We start from the raw sequence: 19,608 nt of genomic DNA on the forward strand, positions 1-19,608 counted from the left end.
CTGCCCCTCTGTCCGCCGGATCCACGGCCTCCTGCCTCCCCACTCCAGGGCCCAGCCCCGTCTCCGGTTTCGGCTGGGCTCCTGCCAGGGGTCGGGCGGACAGTCGGAGGGCCAGCTCTGCGAAGGCACAGGACAGACCTGCTGAGGTGACGGCGGAGGAGGAAGAGGAGGAGGAGGGGGAGGAGGAGGAGGAAGAGAAGAAGGAGGAGAAGAAGACTGAGGAGAGCTGGGCAGGGGCTGTGGCTTGGCCTGGGAGACATGCAATTTGAGACAGAGCCCAGCACACAGAAGGCGGACCAGAGATGCAGGTGAGCTCGGGCAGCCCCGTGCCAAGCGCCCTTGGGGGCCCCTGGGCCCCCCCCCCCCCCCCGGAGCTGCGCGGCACCACAGTGCGACCCAGACCCCCCCACCCTTGGGGGGTCACAGATCTGACCCTCTTCAAGCCTAAGAAATGAAGATTCTTCCTTCCCCTTTCCTCCACTCCAACAAATTCCAGTTGGCTAGCTGGGGCCCGGAGCTGTGGAGGAACCCCCACCAGAGTCCCAGTCCTGCTGGTCCTCCACCCCTCCCATTTTGAGCACTGTTCACCCTGAAGGGTACATCCCGGCTCAGAGGGCTGGGTGGCTGCTGCCTTTCTCCTTAGACCACAGATGCCCCCATGCACAGGAGCCAGCACCAGTGCATGCAGGTCAGGGGCCAGTTTTCTCCACAAGCTTCAGCCTGGGGGGGCAGCTCCCTTCCCTTACAGGAAGCAACCCCAGTGGTGTGGAGAAAAGGGGAAATGGCGGGTAGGGGGAGTGGAGGAGAGGGAGTTGGGTCTGTGGAGAATCCAGGAACCCATTAGGGGCCTCCCCTTTGTCTGTATTCAGCCCTAGCTTCTCACCTCCTCCTGCCCCACTTTTTATTCTGAGGTAGGGTGGGTGGGAGGTGGAAACCAGCTGAGAAGAAGGAGATAAGAAGGGAGCCTCCGACTTTGTTGCTCCCCCACCCCTCAGGTGGCTAAGGGACCCTAGGAGATGTGTCCGTCCAGGTGGCTCCCACTGTGAGGAGTGGAGGGGCCAGGCCCAATGGGCAGTCCCTCCCAGTTCTTGCCTTGGGCCCCTCAGCCCAGCCCCATCCAGCCAGCAGCATTTCCTCTTTGTTCTCAGAGCTCCTGGGGTGGGGGTGGGGAAGAAGGGATATGTTAGAGGATGGGAACAGCTCTGCCCTGGTGGGGTGGGAGGGTAGGAGGCCCTGAAGTGGGGAACAAGCCCCTTCCCTGCCAGACCAGCCTCCCTCAGTTCTCCTCTGCTTGGCTTAGATTGCCAGAGGGCATGCAACCTAGGCTGCCCCTGGGCTCTGGGCTCAGCCCTACTGGTCATTATGCTAACAGCTCAGCACCAGTGCCTTCCTTGCCCAGGGAGCAACGAACCTGGGGCTTCCCCTCATCCAGTGAGTCGTGCTGATGAGGGAAGAAAGGGTTAGCTGTCCCAGACTGTTTGTTCTTGTGTGGGCTAGGTGACTCTCAAGAGACCTCATACCTCTGGGAAGATGCCAGCACCTGGTCTGCTGGGACAGCTTGCTTGAACTTCCTCCTTTCTCCCCATGGCCTGAGGCAGGAGAAAGAAAATGAGGTGACAGAAGGGATAGGCCAAAAACTCCTTGGAATCCAGATGGAGATTTCAGGCAGTACCCAGCTGCCCCTCCTGGAGTGGGGCTTAGCAAAGGCCAGGGCAGCCCTCTGTTGTATTCTTGTTGTTTTGGCCCATTTTCCCACCCGCTGCCTATTTAAGTGTGAGGTGGGCTTGGTCAAGGCTGCAGTGCTCCCAGAGTCTGGAGTTAGAGTGGGTCCTGAATCCAAGGGGCCCAGGTATCATGAATGGCTTGTGGGCTGAGGGCCCCTATGTGACTGCAGGGAGGTTAGGGAGACCACTCTACCCTCTGTAATAGTCCTTTTTGATCCATGCTCAGCTCCTCTATCCCCTGCCTCTGAATATTCATTTTTTCTATATTAGATACTGTTTTCTAAAACCCAGTATTCTAGAGGGACACACGCACATATGAGTGTTCACCATAAAGTCAGACAGAATCCCTGGTACCAGCGATGGTGCTGTACTCCAGGCACCTACCCAAGCAAATGGCTGGAAGATGACAGTTGGAGCTGTTGGGAAGTGAAGCCGTAGGTGATTTGTGCAGGGGCCCCATGGAGGCATGAGGCAGTGTCAGATGGAGGGTGAGGAAGTGGATTGTGTGGGGCTAGGGAAGGGCCTGGAAGGGGAGGCAGGAGGAGGTGGTGGTTTCAGAGTCAGAGCTAGTTTGCTGGCCAGGGTCTCTTGGTCTGTCTTCCCTGCATGTGGCACGTCTATGGAAGGATAATGGCCTTCCAGCCCAGGGTTCCCCCCTTCCCGATGGCTCTGCTCTGTTACCACCAGTAAGTCCCTCTACATGTTCCCCCATCACCTGGCTTGATCCAGCATCCCTACTCAGAGGCCCTCCCCTCTCCTTTCTTTCTCCTGGCCTCTCCTCTAGGAAGCCTCCCTGACTGCTCCAAGTCACTGATCCTCCTCCAGGCACCCACAGCATACTAGTTGGATCCCGTTGGATTGCACATAGTATCACACCAGCCTATTCATTCATGCATTTATTCTATACATCCTGGCTGAGCTGCCTGCTTGGCTCCAGGCTAGGCCCTCCCATGGCTCCCATGGACAGCCTTGAGCATCCTGGGCAATCCTGTGCCCAACCCCTGAGCTTCCCTGCCTGGTCCCTAAGACACTGGGAGGCACAAGGGAGCAGCTGTTGGCTGGGGGCAAGGACTACCTGGAGAGGACACAGTGTCCTTGGCCTGTACTGATGGACAGAGCTGGGTAACATCAAGGATGCCCCAGGCAGGGGTTGAGGTTGTGGAGAACCAAGGCAGGGTGCTCTCAAACAGATACTCATAGAAGGATGGGATTTGTTCCTGGGGGCTGAGACAGTCAGGGGTCTCCAGGAAGAGAGACTGAGTGGGTCCTGAGGTAGTAGCAGACGTTGAAGAGACACACAGAAAGCAGGGTATTCCAGAATCAGGACAGTTCTTTGGAGAACATGTGTGAGGGAGGGCAAGTTCATTTCCAAATGCATTCAAACCATTCTTGATGCCGACCTTTGTTTCTATGTTGAATAAATGAGTGAATGAATATCCTCGGGTGCTATGGGCCTGGTAGACTTGTGCTGACAACAGTCTCCTCATGTGTGTTCAGTTCCTTCCAGGTCACTTTATAGTGAAGTTGTTGAGGGTGGACCCTGGAGCCAGATGCCCAAGTTTAAATCTCAGCTCCATACTGCCTGGCTCTGTGACTTTGGGCAAGTTACTTCATCTCTCTGGGCTTCAGTTTCCTTATCGATAAAATGAGGATAACAGCAGTGCTTACCTCTAGGGTCATCATGAGGATTAAGTATATTAATATATGTGAGGCATTTAGAGCAATACCTGGTACACAGTAAGCTCTCAAGAAATGCTGGCTACTCATAGTTTCTATCAGTGAGGTACTCTCAGTCTTACTGTTACAAGTGCTATAGAGATTTGATTTTATAGCTAGAAAACAAAGCCACAGAGGTGGAATGCCTTGCTTCAAGTCTCTGCTAACAAGCATGGGGCCCAGGCTAGAATGCCTTCCTCCTGGCCCCTGCTCTGGGGCTCTGTTCACTGTTTTGGGTGTGGCCTGCTAATTAACTAACCAATGTATTTAGTATTAATAATAACAATACAATGAACACCTACTCTCCACCCTGAATGCTAGCATTTAATATGTCTTCCTATGTGCTTCTTCTCACCTTATCTATTGGCCTCTTTATCTAGGCAACTACTACCCTAAATTATCTATTTAGCATTTCCTTGCCATTTAAAATCATATATTTTGATACATAGAAATTGTTCAGTTTTAGTTATTTTTGAACTTTGTAAAAAGAACATGAAACCATACACAGTCCCTTGGAATTTGCTTTTTTATTCAACATCATATTTGTAAGCTTCATCTCTATTGTTGCAAATAATAGTAGATGCTGTTCATTCATTTCCACTGATGCACAATGGTCTGTCATTTGGACACAACACAGTGTATTTTCTGTTCTTCTGTTAGTAGGTTGTTTTCCTTTTTGCTCTTACAAACAGTGCCGCTGTGAACCCACTTGTCCTGTCTCCTGAAGCACAGAGCTGGGAGTGGAATTATGGGCTAGAGGCATGTTTGCAGGTACCTTTACTAGAAAACATGCCCAAGTGATTGAATCCTTTATGTGTCCCCAGCAGGAGGTGATGTCCTGTTGCTCTGCACCCTCACCAGCACTCCTATGCTCAGGTGTCTCCATCGTTACTATAAATTGGTAAACATTATGGTCTTGATTTGCATTTCTGGAATTCAAGGTTTCTGGTGTATGGGTTGAGATGGGCAGCAGCCAGTGTGTAACACATGCTCACTAAGTGATCATCCCCTTTGCACCTCAGTTTCCCCAGTTGTAGGGATGCTGTCTGTACAACCCCTGCTTTGAAAGATGGGCAAGAACAGTCAGGGAGGACTCCCTGACGAAGAGGAAATGGAAAAGGGACAAGGAGAGCCTGAGTCCCTGTGAATTTAGAGTCAAAGGAACCCCAGTGATTCTGTGTTCACCCCAGGATGGGCAGGGGTGGTCCTAGCTTAAGAGATAGAGGGAGCCTGCGCTTCATTATTTCAATAATGCCCAGGACCCTGAAAATCTGGTCTCTACACCCTGGCACAATGTGGGGCTTCACATTAATGAGTACTCAATAAGAGTTTGGTGACTTGGGAAACAAACAGAATAGAACGAATGTATATTTCTTCTTCCTTCATTCCCACCTCCTTGGGGAGTCCTCCCTGATTGTTCTTACCATTGAGTGACTGAGGGATGGTTGAGCAAGCTGGCTCCTGGGCATTTTCAAGGCCCTCCATGAGGCCCTCAAGCCCTCTGCCTACTCACAGGGGCTGAGAAGCCCAGTGCTGGCAAGGTAATTTGGAGTGCCTCCCTCTGCCAGCCTGGTGCCTTTCCCTGCCTGGACAGGGGCCCCTGGATCTGATTAGAGAGGAGCAACGGGGCTGGTAGAATAATTATGCCTATTTCATGTGAAACCCAAATTGATTGCCACCAAGGTAACATTACCAGGGTATTGTTCTTCATCTCCAACCACTTATTACATGTTATTAGTGTGTGTGGTTTTTTTTTTCCCATTTCAGGGAGTTAATCTCTCTGCCATCTCCTCTGCTTCCCTCTGCAGAGAACCTGCTGGCAACTACAGGAAAGAGTGGGGCCTGGCAAGCAGCCTTCCCCTGCCTGACCCAGCACAGGGCTGCAGGTACACTTGAGGGGCTGGCCATCTCAAATCCCTTTACTTTGATGCAAGATGAGGGTATCTCAGAGCTAAGAAGGGCTGCTGCGGTATGGATCCCAGCAGAACAGTCTTTCTTCAGTGTCTCTGATCCTTGGACCTCTCATGACAGGCTGCTCACTCACTATTTACCAAGACATCTTGAGCCATCTGATCTGCCATTTGATTCCTCACACCAAGCTTAATGGGCCTCCTCTGTGCCTCTGCTCATGGGTCTTGGCTCTGCCCTTTTGGCCTGCACTGGACTCTTTGCATCCTCTTGGGGCACTCCTTAGCGATCTGCAGATGTGCCAATGCCCTCCCCGCAATCTGGGTTTCTCAGGAACAGGTAGCTGGGTGATGGCATTAATTTACCTGAGTAGAACACAGCACCCATATGTGTACTGAGCTCAGTATACCAGGTTGGAAAAATGGGCTTAGGCAAGGTGTTGTCCAAGATTCAGTTGAACAGAGAGGGCTTTGAACAGGCAGGGCCAGAAGAAGGGCATGAGTTTTTCTTTATAGTTAGCCTGTCTGTGTTATAAATAACTCACTGGATCTTGGTTTGTGATCTATTGGGGGGTTGTTTTTTAAATCTTTTTCCCTTTTTGAGGCAGAAATAACTCAACTCTCCACCTGTTCCTGAGCAAGACCCACCATGTTACCCTGGCATGACATTGGGGAGAAAAGGTGGCTATAGTCAGAAGGTGGAGGTTTTTCCAAGGCCCCAGCCCTGAGATGCTGTGGGACATTGGACAGATCCCTGGTGCTTGTGGTCCTCCATTTCCTCATCTGTGTGATGATGGTCTTCATTTCCTCACCTGTGTATGAGTTATCATGCCTCTGAGTCAGAAAAGCCCAGTGACCTTGGGCAGGTGAGCTAATGGCTCAGAGCCTCAGTTTTCTTATCAGTAAAATGGGGTTAATGGTACCTTCCTCACAGGGTATGTGGTGAGGGTTGGTGGGGTCACTGTACAAAGCACTAAGTATGTATGTTCGATATAAATGCCTCTTCCCTCCCCTCTCCGTGAACTCTCTGCCCCCAGCCTGTGAGGGCAGTGTGAAGTCTGCCACTCCCTCTTCTGAATGAGGATTTTAGGGCCCAAAATATAAGGCTACTTGCTAATGATCATGCAGCTCAGCAGGCCCTTGAACCTGAATCTGGAAGAGGCAGTATGCAAGAGTGGTCAGGACAACCTTGGGTCTAACTGCCTCGGGCCTAATCCCAGCTCTGCCAATTATCACTGTGATTTGGGGCAAGTTGTATTACCTGTGCCTCAGTTTTCTAATCTGTAAAATGGTGATAGTATACCAACCTAATAGGATTAAACATGTTCATGTTTGAGTTCATATCATGCTATCTGTGTGACCTTAAGCAAGTTACAGAACTATTTTGTGCTTCTGATTTTTTTCATCTGCAAAGTGGGGATAATAACAGGACCTACCTCGATGGGTTGTGCTGGATTAAGTGAATTTTTATATGTAAAGTACTTAGAATGATGTCTGGCACACCAGGGCTTTCCAATCATCATCTTTACTATATTTATTAGGTGTCTGGCCTTCAAATCTCACACTAATTCCACCACTCCCTTCAGCCACCCCCTCTCCTGAGCTCCCCCTACTTTGTGCTGGGTCTCTGAGGCCTGTGGCCCTTCCAGGTGGACTTGGCAGTTCCAGGACTCCAAAGCCTGAGCTGTTTCCAGGTGAAGGAACCCTGAAGGCCAGGCTAGCTTGGAGAGGGCCCCAGAGACCCCAGGAAGGTGTAAGGCAGGGGTCCTCAAACTACGGCCCGCGGGCCACATGCAAATACAAATATTGTATTTGTTCCCGTTTTGTTTTTTTACTTCAAAATAAGGTATGTGCAGTGTGCATAGGAATTTGTTCATAGTTTTTTTTTTTTAAACTATAGTCCGGCCCTCCAACGGTCTGAGAGACAGTGAACTGGCCCCCTGTTTAAAAAGTTTGAGGACCCCTGGTGTAAGGGGATGAGTGGATGATTGAAGATGGGGCAGGCATTTCTGCCAGGCACCTCCCAAAGGGTCACTGACCTGGGCAGGGGATGGGACTAGAGGCCTTCAGGGGCACTTTCCTGCCCCTTTAGAGCCTGGGTTGGTATTTCAGACCTGGAGGGAGATAAGAAAGGAAATAAATGGGTGCAGGACTTGGGTTTTCCTTGCCTACCCCTCCTCAATTCTGGGACAGCTCCAATCCAAGTAGGGGTGCCATTCACTCAGGTGGGTTCCACAGACAGCAAGGAAGCTTCCCAGAACCAATGGCCCCTCCTATCTTCCCCCTACCAGCTCCCAGCTTCCTGACTGTTCTCTCACCTGAGAACCACCCTGGGAAGGGGTAGGCAGGGTCCAGAGAGATCCAGAACTTATTCAAGATTACACAGCAGGGCAGGGATGCACTGGCTGGAGCCAAGGCTTGGGACTTGTAATTTGCCCCATTCCTGCTTCTCCCCATGAAGCCGACCATTCCTGGAGGGCAGAGCCTATATATAAAAGCCTTTAAACATTAAGATACTTTGACAATTAAAATTCATAATTTATCTTGCAAATGGCCTGAGGCCATGGCTTGGCCAGAAGGTTGGTACCTCCTGAGATGGACTGTGCTCTGGTGGGATGGGGCAGGCAGGGGCATTCCTTCCTCAACTGCAGGGGACCAGATGATGCCCAGGGCCAAACAGAAGCAGCTGCAGCAGCCAGGGGGGTCTGATGGCCTAGCCAGCACCCTCCAGCCCAGCCCCAGCTAGGAGGTCACATGAGCACCTTTGGGACTTTCCAAGTGCACCTAAGAGATGGGGCTGGTGACTCTGGGCCTGGGAGGGTAGGGAATATCAGGAGGAGGGGAAGCAGGCACACACATACTGGCCACACTCACACACACCTGGCGGGGAGGAGGGCAGCAACTCTGCCAGAACCTAGAGCAAGAGGAAAATAAAGAATTATATATGACAAAGGACATGATCTCAATTCTCTTTCAGATTGATGGTTCTCTCCTTGTGGAGCAGCTGGAGGAGTAAGAGAAGGGAGAGAGAGGGATGGCAAAGGCAGGCAGACCAAGAAACAACTGAGGCTGCCAACCAGCTGCCTTTCTCCTGGAGCCCAGCCTGGGTGCTGACGCCTCCTTTCAGGGTCCCCTGTGCACAGTTCCCCTCCCCAGGACTGAGCTCCCCCAACTAACAGCTCACACCTTGACTATTATAAGCCATTCACACCTCAGCAGGGGTTAGCTGTAGAAAGCCAGAATGGAGTATCCTGGCCTTCTCAGGATTTGGGGTGGAAGGGATCTAGTAGGAATCTCTGACTATTCTCACATGGCCCAGTTCAGTCAGTCCACGCTACACACCTTTGTTCTCACTGTTCCCTCTGTCAAAATGCTCTCTTGCTACCCCTTACTTGGCCTGTGGAAATGTGTTTGTAGTTCAGTGTGAGCTCACGTGACACCTCCTTCATGAAGCCTCTGTAAAGAGCCTCAGCTGGGGTCAGAGCTGCTCTGGGAACTGTCTCAGCAGTTGTTTGATGGACTATAAAGATGGCCTAGGAGTGCTGAGCTGTGTAAGCCCCAGCCCTGCCCAGGGGAACATAAAATGGGGGAGCTGCTGAAGCTCCAACTAAAGGAGGAACAGGGAGAGGTAAATACACCAGCAATGCTTTGCAGAGGGGAGGTGCAGGCAACGTCTTCCTAGGGGCTTGAGAAGAGCTGCATGGGGGAAGAGACCCTGAGCTGGATCCTGAAGGCCAGGTAGACAGTCGGTCTCCAGGCATGGGCATGACCACTACAGTGGGAGAAAGGCCCATTGAGGTCTTTTCAGACTGACCTCACCCCACCCTACCTCCACCCCACTCCCGGCATCATGGCCACGGCTGCCTATGAGTGGGTACTCTCTACTAACATGCTTTATCATTTCATGAAATGGATTCAGCTGGTTTGTGCTGTGGTGCTGAAGGCAAAGGGACTTCAGACAGGCAGGGACTTGGGGACAGGCAAGTCACTAGGATTCTGACTCCATTCTTTGGTGACCCATCATGAGTCCTTTCACCTTTCTGAGTAATAAACCCTGCTTTGTGGGGTGGTAGTGAAGACAGGTCAGGATGTGTTAACAGGCTAGGCCTTGGATAGGCAACATGAGCAGGAGCTCAGAAAATGGTAGTAGAGTCTGCAGGGCAAGCTCTCACTCTGTCTTTCCCCTACTCCTGCCCCACACCAGCTACCCATCTTTCTCCTCTGCTTTCTCTGCCCCTCTCTTACTCTCCCTTTCTCACCTGTTTGCCCACTGTGTGTCTTTCTGTTTCCATCACCTTCCCCCTCTCCTGCTTTCCTGGTAATTTCTTGGTGGCAGAGCTGGGCAGGGCCCTTTTAGAAGCTTTGAGCCCCCCTTCCAAGGTCTGCTATCCCTCTTCATCAATCTTTACAACTTCCTGCTGCGGACCCAGTCATAGGAACTTAGGGTGTTGCGTCAAGATGAGATCTTGCATACCTGCCTCATTTTCCAGGCTGATAACTGAGAGGCCCTGGCATCCCCAAAGTTCCAATGATGGAGCAATGCCTCCCTGCCAGTGATCTCATGCCTGTGTACACTGGGGATCTCTGTGGTCCCCGAGTAATGCTGAGTGGGAACACCATGAAATATTTATACTGGAAACCTAAAATAACTAAATCTTCAACCTGTGCTGCAGCTGACCCCAAATTAGATGAGATTCTAGCATAGACAATACTACAGGCATGGGAGAATGATATGGTGGGAAAACACTGAAAAAATTCAGTGTGTTCAACATACCATTTTTGGATAGTTGGGGAGTCAGGGTGCTTACTTGCAGCTACCTAAGGACTGGTGCCTTCCTTTAGCCCTGGGGGCCTTACCCTCATGCTGTCCTAACATGCTTGCCCCATCCAGTCTGGCCTGTGTATCTGAAATAATCTCCACTTCATACCAGACAGCTCTTGGGGCAGGCAACCAGGTCAGGAAGAGCAGAGCTATGCTGCCTTCCTAATTTTGTGGCCTAGACCTAAGGCAAATGAATTCCCTTTTGGAAGCCTCAGTTATTCTCATCTGTAAAGTGGGTAAGAAATAATTCTTATGAATGGTGGTGTGAGGGTTTCTGAGACAGTGTGTATAAAGCCCCAAACCTGGCCTGTACCATGTGCTCTGCAAATGTTAGTCCAAGCTGTTTTATAAGAGGAGGTGTATGATTGGCTTGTGTGGGCTGCCAAATGAGGTAAAATCACCCTTGACCTTCCTCAGTGATTCTCCAAGTCCACCCACAAATGATTCCATGCCCCTTTTTGTCTCCACCAGTTGCCCTTTCCCACTCTGAACCCCAGAGGAAACAGCCACAACGTGAGTGCCCTCAAACAGAACCTTCTAGCCCCAGTGGAACTGCAATTGAAGGCCTGAGCCCCCACTTGTTTTAATCCCCCAACAATACTTAGGATATTGACTTTCCAGTTGGAGAAAGTACATTTTCTATTGTGGGCTTTCTCAGGGACCCTGGAATCCAGCCTCTCACTGCACAGTGGGGGAAATAGGCCAGAGGGGACAGGCAATGCCCCTGGTCACACAGGGGAGTGGTTGGCCTGGGGAGCAGCTGAGCTGGGCCATATCTGCCCTAGGATATGAATGAGGGTGTGTTGGTGGCAGCACAGGTCTCTTGGGGGTGATAGGCAGCCCTCATGCTCTGGGACTGGAAGGACTCAGGCTGCTGTGGGGTCTGAGCATTGTGTCCCAGCATGACTCCTCTGCCTGCCTGCCTATCTGTATGCTTTCAATGTTTATTTCCTTTGTATTTATTGGTCCAATTTTTAAACACTTGCCCTTGTGGGAAGCCCTTCAGGGGGCAAGGATCCAAAATAAAACACTGATTAAAGTGGTAAAACACTTTGCCTTGGGAATTGCAGGAATAACCTGTAGGATTAATGGTGCCAGTTTTGGTGGCCCCTCAGACATGACCCTGCCAGCATCCCTAGGTGACAGGGACCTTATGGGCATGCTGTGCTCCTGCTGTGTCAGCTTAGGCAAGCACCTTAGCCTCTTCAGGCCTCAGTTTCTCCACCTTTCAGGATAGCCACATGCAAAAGATAAGGGGTGAGGCAATCCAGAGAATGTGTCCTTCTGGAGCTTTTCTGGTCCTGTGGAGCATGGACCATTGCTCTGTGGGTCTAACTGCCAGGCCTGAGGGTGGCAGCCACACAGGGCAATGTTGACCAGCTTTCTATCAGCATATTTGAATTCCCCAGATTTCTCATTGCTCAGCTGCCTGCTCCAGAGTCAGCCCCATCAGAGGAACTTCAACCCTTATAAAACTCAGGTACACACACCTCCATTTCAAGAACATTCGCTGGGGTCTGAGGTGGCTGCACCACACCGCTGATCCTTAGACACCGCAACCTCTCGCAGGTGAGATACACCCATGACTGTTTGACCCAGAATTAAACATATAGAATAGATGAAAGGCCATGTGCTGAGGCTTCGGAGCATAGGTCCCTCTTTGCTCACGTCACCAGGAAGCTCTCACCTTTAGTTATTATTCAGGATTTTGTGACATTCTTTCCTAACTGGCTTGCCTTCTTTAATTTTATCTTTTTATCATATCATTGCATAAATTTTCTGTCAATTGGCTCAAATCATTTTTAGAATGTTGTGTACTATACATCAGTAACATAATACCACTACTAATAAATGTAAGGTGCTTCAGTGTTGTAGGCAAGAGATGATTTCTGACTGAGTAGGTCAAGGAGGAGATGAGGTGGAAGGTCACAAAGGCTGCTGGGGCAGGAGGCTGGGAGAGTTCTCCAAACAAAGATGGCTTCAAGGCAGGGATGTGAGAACAAGGCTGAAATACCAGGGTGGCTTCATTGGGCAGAGTGGTGGGAAAGGAGGTAGGTGGGTAAGTTGAGGCAAGGTGGTAGAGTCTTCAAATACCAGATTCTTGCCTGTGTGAGGGGCTTACCAATATCTCAGGTGACCTGTGCCCTTGCTAACCCCCTCTTATTCCTCAGCCCCCTCTCTAGCCCCTCCATCCCACCCACCAACCCAGCCCCTAGTGCTAAAAGTTCTTTTTACCTCTCCAGGTCCCCAGCCTCACACTATCACTGGCCTCAGCTGTCAGCCCAATTATTGATCACCTGTCAGGATATTTCCTTTTCCAGTGGGTCATTGGAGCATGTTTGACTATGGAAAATGGCCAGGTGGAGGTGGGGTGGGGAAGGACAAACCACAGAAGAGTCTAGAGCAGTGGTTCTCAACCTGTGGGTCGCGACCCCTTTGGGGGTCGAACGACCCTTTCACAGGGGTCGCCTAAGACCATCAGAAAACACATATATAACTATATATTGTTTTTGTGATTAATCACTATGCTTTAATTATGTTCAATTTGTAACAATGAAAATACATCCTGCATATCAGATATTTACATTACGATTCATAACAGTAGCAACATTACAGTTATGAAGTAGTAACGAAAATAATTTTATGGTTGGGGGTCATCACAACATGAGGAACTGTATTAAAGGGTCACGGCATTAGGAAGGTTGAGAACCACTGGTCTAGAGAGAGAATGAGAGGAGCTAAGGGGAAGAAGGTGGACAAAGCCCTTGGGGATAACAAAATCTTGCAATTCCTTGCCGAAACCGGTTTGGCTCAGTGGATAGAGCGTCGGCCTGCGGACTGAAAGGTCCCAGGTTCGATTCCGGTCAAGGGCATGTACCTGGGTTGCGGGCACGTCCCCAGTAGGAGATGTGCGGGAGGCAGCTGATCGATGTTTCTCTCTCATCGATGTTTCTAACTCTCTATCTCTCTCTCTTCCTCTCTGTAAAAAATCAATAAAATATATTTAAAAAAAAAATCTTGCAATTCCATAACATGTTAGTGACAACCAGAGCCCTTTCTGGTTAATCAGTCATTTAGTCCATCTACAACCAGGAAGCACCTGTCATTCCTGGAGATGACTGTAGCATTGGAAAGTGTGTGGCTCTATTGGAGTTTGACAGACCAGGGTTCCGATCTGAAATCCTCCCCCCTGTACAGGCTGGGTATCCTTGGGCAGCTGCAAGCTCCCCTCTCCCCATCCCAAGCCCCAGTTGCCTTAAGGGTTGAAGTGTGGATGAAAAGAACTGTGGCCTTGAAAGTGGAAGTTGTGCACAGATGTGGGGAGAAGCTGGAAGAGGTGGAGAGGGCCTGAGCTGGGGCAGAGAGGTGGGCCCTCCCAGCCTGGGCTTCCCTTTTCTGTAGTGAGTTCCCCCTCTGGGCCATGATGTGGAGGAGAGGGGATATGGACAGGCAGCAGAGCTCCAAGGTGCCAGGCTGGTGTGGGAGGGCTGCAGCTTGGTTCCCAGAGGCCATCTTGTCCACCCCCTGGAGTTTGGAGAAGCCCAGACTAGCCCTCCCAGTCCCCTTCTTGCCTTGCTGGGCCAGTTTTTCATGTGGTAGAACAGAGGAGGGAAGGAGGAGATGGGGAGAGCATCTGGGTACAAGTGTGAGCAAGAGCCTCTGTACACAGGCTGGAAGGCAGTAATGGAGGGCTAGCTTTACATACCCCCTTACTCACTCCACCTGCAGCCAGTGCTCAAGCTGGGCCCTGGCACTATCACCCTTGTCACCACCGCCTAAGTCCTGCATGTCCCCAGGGCCCAGCTATGATAAGCCTCATGTCCTCAGAGCTGCAGTGTGTACTGGCCCCTCCAGGGTCTGACTGCCTCCCTCAGACTAGCAGCAGCACAAAACTTGGCACTAGGATGAAGGTGATTGGAATCCCAAGAGACAGAGCGGTGGAGGCTGTAGGTGTCTTTGGAAGGGAGCATACTTCCTACTTGGGATCAGAAACAGCTTCTCAGAGCAGTGGACATGAAATTAGGCCCAGAAGATGAGGTTTTAAACAGGCAGGGGGATGGCTTTACAGGAGGACAGAACTGCAGGAGCCAAAGCCATGAAAACTCATTCCCTGTATCCTGCACTCCTGAGCTCAGATGGGTCACTGTGGGGACCCAGAGGAAGGGGGAGTTGGAGAGACACTACGGGAGGCATTGGCCTGGGTCCTGGCTTTCTGGGTGGGAGTGCCCTCCATTGATCTAGAAACCCCACTGGGGAGCAGCTTCGTGAACACTGACTGGGTTTGCTGATTGCACAGGATTCAGGCTGTGGACTCAGCTGCAGTCCTATGAGAAGGGGGCCATGGTATCTACATCTGGGGCAGTTCAGTCTACAGGTTGTGAGGTGGGTCCCTAGCAGCCTCAGAAGCCCTTGCCCACAGGCTGGGGACCAGATATGCTTCTCTGCAGACTGACGCCAGAGGCCTCAGCCTTGAGCCCCTTTGGTCCCAAGGACAACTCAGCAGATCTGGCTTTATCCTGATGAGCACCAGTGAAAGCAGTGGCTCAGGATGCAGGGGGTGGGGGCTGCACAGTGCACACCTAGAGTCACACTACCTCTAAAATGTAAAGGAGGTGGATGTAGCCTGGGGGGCCAATACCAGGGTCCTCTAAGGTGGCTTTCTCCTTTCCATGAACCCCCTTGATCCCAGAGATGCTGGAAAGGTCCTTCAGGAGGGCTCTGGGCAAGGTAAGAGACAAGAAGGAAGCAGCATAGGGTGGCAGGAGCCCCCCATCCCCACCCAGCATCTGGACCTCACTGTGGGGTCCCAGGCAGGTATCATATGCCACTCAGCCCATTGCCTTTGTCTGTGTCAGGGATTTTCTTTTTCTATTTCTTTTTTTTTAAATTGTTTTTTGTTAATCTTCACCTGAGGATATTCTTTCCATTGATTTTTAGAGAGTGGAAGGGAGGGGGAAAGAGAGAGAGAAACAGGTGAGAGACACATCGATTGGTTGCCTCCCACATGCCCTCCCACCAGGGTTGAGGATCGAACCTGTAACCCAGGTATATGCCCTTGACCAGGAATCGAACCCACACAGGCTGACACTCTAACCACTGAGCGACACCGGCCAGGGCTGTGTCGGAGACATTTCGACAGGGTAGAGGGCACATGGAGGGTTGAGGGTGGGTTATAACCAAATGTTATCCTTTAACTCAGTGGTTCTCAACCTTCTGGCCCTTTAAATACAGTTCCTCATGTTGTGACCCAACCATAAAATTATTTTCGTTGCTACTTCATAACTGTAATGTTGCTACTGTTATGAATTGTAATGTAAATATCTGATATGCAGGATGGTCTTAGGCGACCCCTGTGAAAGGGTTGTTCGACCGCCAAAGGGGTCGCAACCCACAGGCTGAGAACCACTGCTAACTGCTCCTTCTGTCCTGTGTTTGTTCCTGGCTGTAGGTAAGCAAGAGGATGCTGTCAGGGGGTGAGAAGAGCATGCCCAGCCCCCTCCTGGCCTGCTGGCAGCCCATCCTCCTGCTGGTGCTGGGCTCGGTCCTGTCAGGCTCAGCCACAGGCTGCCCACCCCGCTGCGAGTGCTCTGCCCAGGATCGAGCAGTGCTCTGCCACCGCAAACGCTTTGTGGCCGTGCCCGAGGGCATCCCCACCGAGACTCGCCTGCTGGACCTGGGCAAGAACCGCATCAAAACGCTCAACCAGGATGAGTTTGCCAGCTTCCCACACCTGGAGGCACTGGAGCTCAATGAGAACATTGTGAGCACTGTGGAGCCTGGCGCCTTCAACAACCTCTTCAGCCTCCGAACGCTGGGGCTCCGCAGCAACCGTCTGAAGCTCATCCCCCTGGGTGTCTTCACTGGCCTCAGTAACCTGACCAAGCTGGACATCAGCGAGAACAAGATCGTCATCCTGCTGGACTACATGTTCCAGGACCTGTACAACCTAAAGTCACTAGAGGTTGGTGACAACGACCTTGTCTACATATCCCATCGAGCCTTCAGTGGCCTCAACAGCCTGGAGCAGCTGACACTGGAGAAATGCAACCTGACCTCCATCCCCACTGAGGCACTGTCCCACCTACACGGTCTCATCATCCTGAGGCTCCGGCACCTCAACATCAATGCCATCCGGGACTATTCCTTCAAGAGGTTGTACCGGCTCAAGGTCTTGGAGATCTCCCACTGGCCGTATCTGGACACCATGACACCCAACTGCCTCTATGGTCTCAATCTGACATCCCTATCCATCACGCACTGCAATCTGACTGCTGTGCCCTACCTGGCTGTGCGCCACCTGGTCTATCTCCGCTTCCTCAACCTCTCCTACAACCCCATCAGCACCATTGAGGGCTCCATGTTACATGAGCTGCTACGGCTGCAGGAGATCCAGCTGGTAGGTGGGCAGCTGGCTATGGTGGAGCCCTATGCCTTTCGCGGCCTCAACTACCTGCGTGTGCTCAATGTCTCTGGCAACCAGCTGACCACACTGGAGGAGTCCGCCTTCCACTCGGTGGGCAACCTGGAGACGCTCATTCTGGACTCCAACCCACTGGCCTGCGACTGCCGGCTTCTGTGGGTATTCCGGCGCCGCTGGCGGCTCAACTTCAACCGGCAGCAGCCCATGTGTGCCACGCCTGAGTTTGTCCAGGGCAAGGAGTTCAAGGACTTCCCCGATGTGCTCCTTCCCAACTACTTCACTTGCCGCCGTGCCCGCATCCGGGACCGCAAGGCCCAACAGGTATTTGTGGATGAGGGCCACACGGTGCAGTTTGTGTGCCGGGCCGATGGTGACCCGCCTCCCGCCATCCTCTGGCTATCGCCCCGCAAGCACTTGGTCTCTGCCAAGAGCAATGGGCGGCTCACAGTCTTCCCTGATGGCACACTGGAGGTACGCTATGCCCAGGTACAGGACAATGGCACGTACCTGTGCATTGCAGCCAACGCGGGCGGCAACGACTCCATGCCCGCCCACTTGCATGTACGCAGCTACTCACCTGATTGGCCCCATCAGCCCAACAAGACCTTCGCCTTCATCTCCAACCAGCCAGGTGAGGGAGAGGCCAATAGCACCCGAGCCACCGTGCCTTTCCCCTTCGACATCAAGACCCTCATTATTGCCACCACCATGGGCTTCATCTCCTTCCTGGGCGTTGTACTTTTCTGCCTGGTGCTTCTGTTCCTCTGGAGCCGGGGCAAGGGCAACACAAAACACAACATTGAGATTGAGTACGTGCCACGCAAGTCAGACGCGGGCATCAGCTCCACCGATGCACCCCGAAAATTCAACATGAAGATGATATGAGCATGGGTCGGGATTCCCTCCCTCCCTGATCCTGTGCCACCCATCCCTGCCCCCTCTCCTGTGTTCGACTGCCCCACTGGCCCTCACCACCTCCCTTCTTTCTACCAGGACCTCAGAAGTAGGGCCTGGGGAACCCGCAGCACATACGGACAGACTGAAGTCAGAAGCTGATGAACATGCAGCAGTCAATAATTCAATTTAAAAAGTTACAAACTTCCTCTGTAACTTGGGTTTCAATAATTATGGATTTTTATGAAAACTTGAAATAATAAAAAGAGAAAAAAACTATTTCCTATAGTTAGTTGGAATGCAAACTTTTGACATCCTGATTGCTTCAGGGCCCTCTTTCAACTCAGTTTCTTGTTTTTCTTCTCCTCTTCCTCCTTTTTCTTCTCTTCCCCTGTGGGGAGGGATCACTCAGGAAAACAGGAAAGGAGGTTCTAGCCCCATCTTCCCACCCTGCCAGGTCAACCTGAAGGAACAGGCAGAGTGGAGGGCGTGAGCCTACTTCCCAGCTGGCTGTTTGCTGGGAGCAGGTGGTGGGGACAGGGCTGCCAGACAGGAGCAGGGCTGTCTGACCTCTGTTCCCCAGGGTCAGGTGTGGCTGATACTGTGGACAAGGTCTGGGGTCCCCCTGGAGGACAGCACAGTCAGCCAAGAGAGCCGGGGGCTGGAGGCAGGGACGAGGCCTAACTTCTGGTTCCAGCTGTGCCACTTACTTGCCCTGTGGCCAAAAACAGGTGACTGTCCCTTTCTGGGCCTCAGTCTCTACATCTATACAGATGGAAGAGGTACTCCCTGTCCTGCCTACCTCACAGGGCTGTTGTGAGGAATCGATGAACTGTATGTGAAACATTTTGTAACCTGTAAAGTGCTGTGCACACACATGGGTGATTGTTCTCATTATGGTCATTATTATCTCAAGGTGGGGGATGGGCCTCCTGAAGGGGTCTCCATGGGATCAGGTTGGGGGCGGGCTGTGGGAGGGCTTGCTCATGCCCAGGGACTTCCAGAAACTCCTGCCAGGACAGTTGCCAAAAATATCAACTGGATGGACTAGGCTTTAGACGCACAGGGATATCCTGAGGCTCATGAGCATCATGGCTTTGGGGTCTCCCAGGCAGAATACCTCTTTTGCTTTGGCTTAGGCCTATCCAGGGATTGGGAATATCCGCTCTTGCTATAAGCATTTATAGAATGCCTGCTGTATGTCACTTCCAATGTAGAGTGCCCAGTCTTTGGGGCTGCAGGAGGCAGTTCTGGGGCTCACTTTTGGATGGCCCAGACCCAGGTCACCACCCCAGCTTTGCCCCATCTTCCACCAGGCCATACTCTGAGACTACCCTGGGCTGTGAAGTGTTCTGGATTGGGATCAATTTGTACATGAGCTGACCAGGAAGGTCAGATGTGGCCTCATCCACTCATACCAAACCTAGAACCTTCAAACTCAACCCTGAAAAGGGATGCTCTTGATGACAGAAGTGCAAAGAGACACACAGGTCACCTTGTCATGTGATTATACATCTCTGAGGTTTGAGGTCAGGTCTGAGTGACTTCCTGTTCTAACAATTATTAGCTGTTTGGAATTGTTATTTAACCTCTCGGACCTCAATCTTCCCATCTGTAACATATTGATCTTGCTACGTTGGGTTGTTAGGAGGTTAATAGAGGGAATATAGGTACATTTGTTGATTGTTGGAGTGCCTTGCATTCACGAAGCCTTTGACCAATGGTGGTGATGATGATTGCTGGTACAGATGCAAAGACAGAACCAGAGAAGCTAGGAGCTTATCCAGTTAAACAGCTACTAAGTGACAGGACCAGAGGCTGGGAGTACCAGATCCCAAGAGATGTAGACTTCTAAGCCTGGCTCGGGGCTTCTCAGAACCAGGCCTGGGGAACCCCACCTGACAGGAGACCACTTTGGGAAGCACAGGGACAAGGAGAGGATTCCTTGAGCATGGGGGTGGTTTGTATGTAAAGAAGCTAGTGGTATGCAAGGTTCAAGAACCTGACAGGCCTGTCCACCTCTAGAGACCAGAACACAGTCTTTCTATTGCCTAGCACTAGATACCCTGGTCAGCACTGTCTTCCCACAAGAGGCAGCCTGGTTTGTTCCTTAGCCCTCTGGGA

General features: G+C 51.6%; 1 protein-coding gene across 9 annotated transcripts in view; it reads left to right on the forward strand.

Annotated features, from left to right (window-relative positions):
• The window catches only part of LINGO1 (leucine rich repeat and Ig domain containing 1), a 260,571-nt gene extending 242,213 nt beyond the window's left edge, over positions 1–18,358 (forward strand). For 6 of the 9 annotated variants that reach the window (XM_005884521.2, XM_005884526.2, XM_005884523.2 and 3 more), the window contains one exon: positions 15,619–18,358. In XM_005884521.2, coding sequence (XP_005884583.1) covers positions 15,619–17,475 — 1,857 coding nt within the window. In that variant the 3' untranslated portion in view covers positions 17,476–18,358. Of the gene's footprint in view, positions 1–6; positions 309–5,263; positions 5,327–6,190; positions 6,214–15,618 lie in introns of those variants that run through there. The other 3 variants (XM_005884527.1, XM_005884529.2, XM_005884524.2) reach the window with 3 other exon arrangements.
• The last annotated feature ends 1,250 nt before the right edge of the window (positions 18,359–19,608 follow it).

Source organism: Myotis brandtii, unplaced genomic scaffold (genome assembly GCF_000412655.1).
Source record: "Myotis brandtii unplaced genomic scaffold, ASM41265v1 scaffold838, whole genome shotgun sequence".
NCBI classification, from domain to species: Eukaryota; Metazoa; Chordata; class Mammalia; order Chiroptera; family Vespertilionidae; genus Myotis; species Myotis brandtii.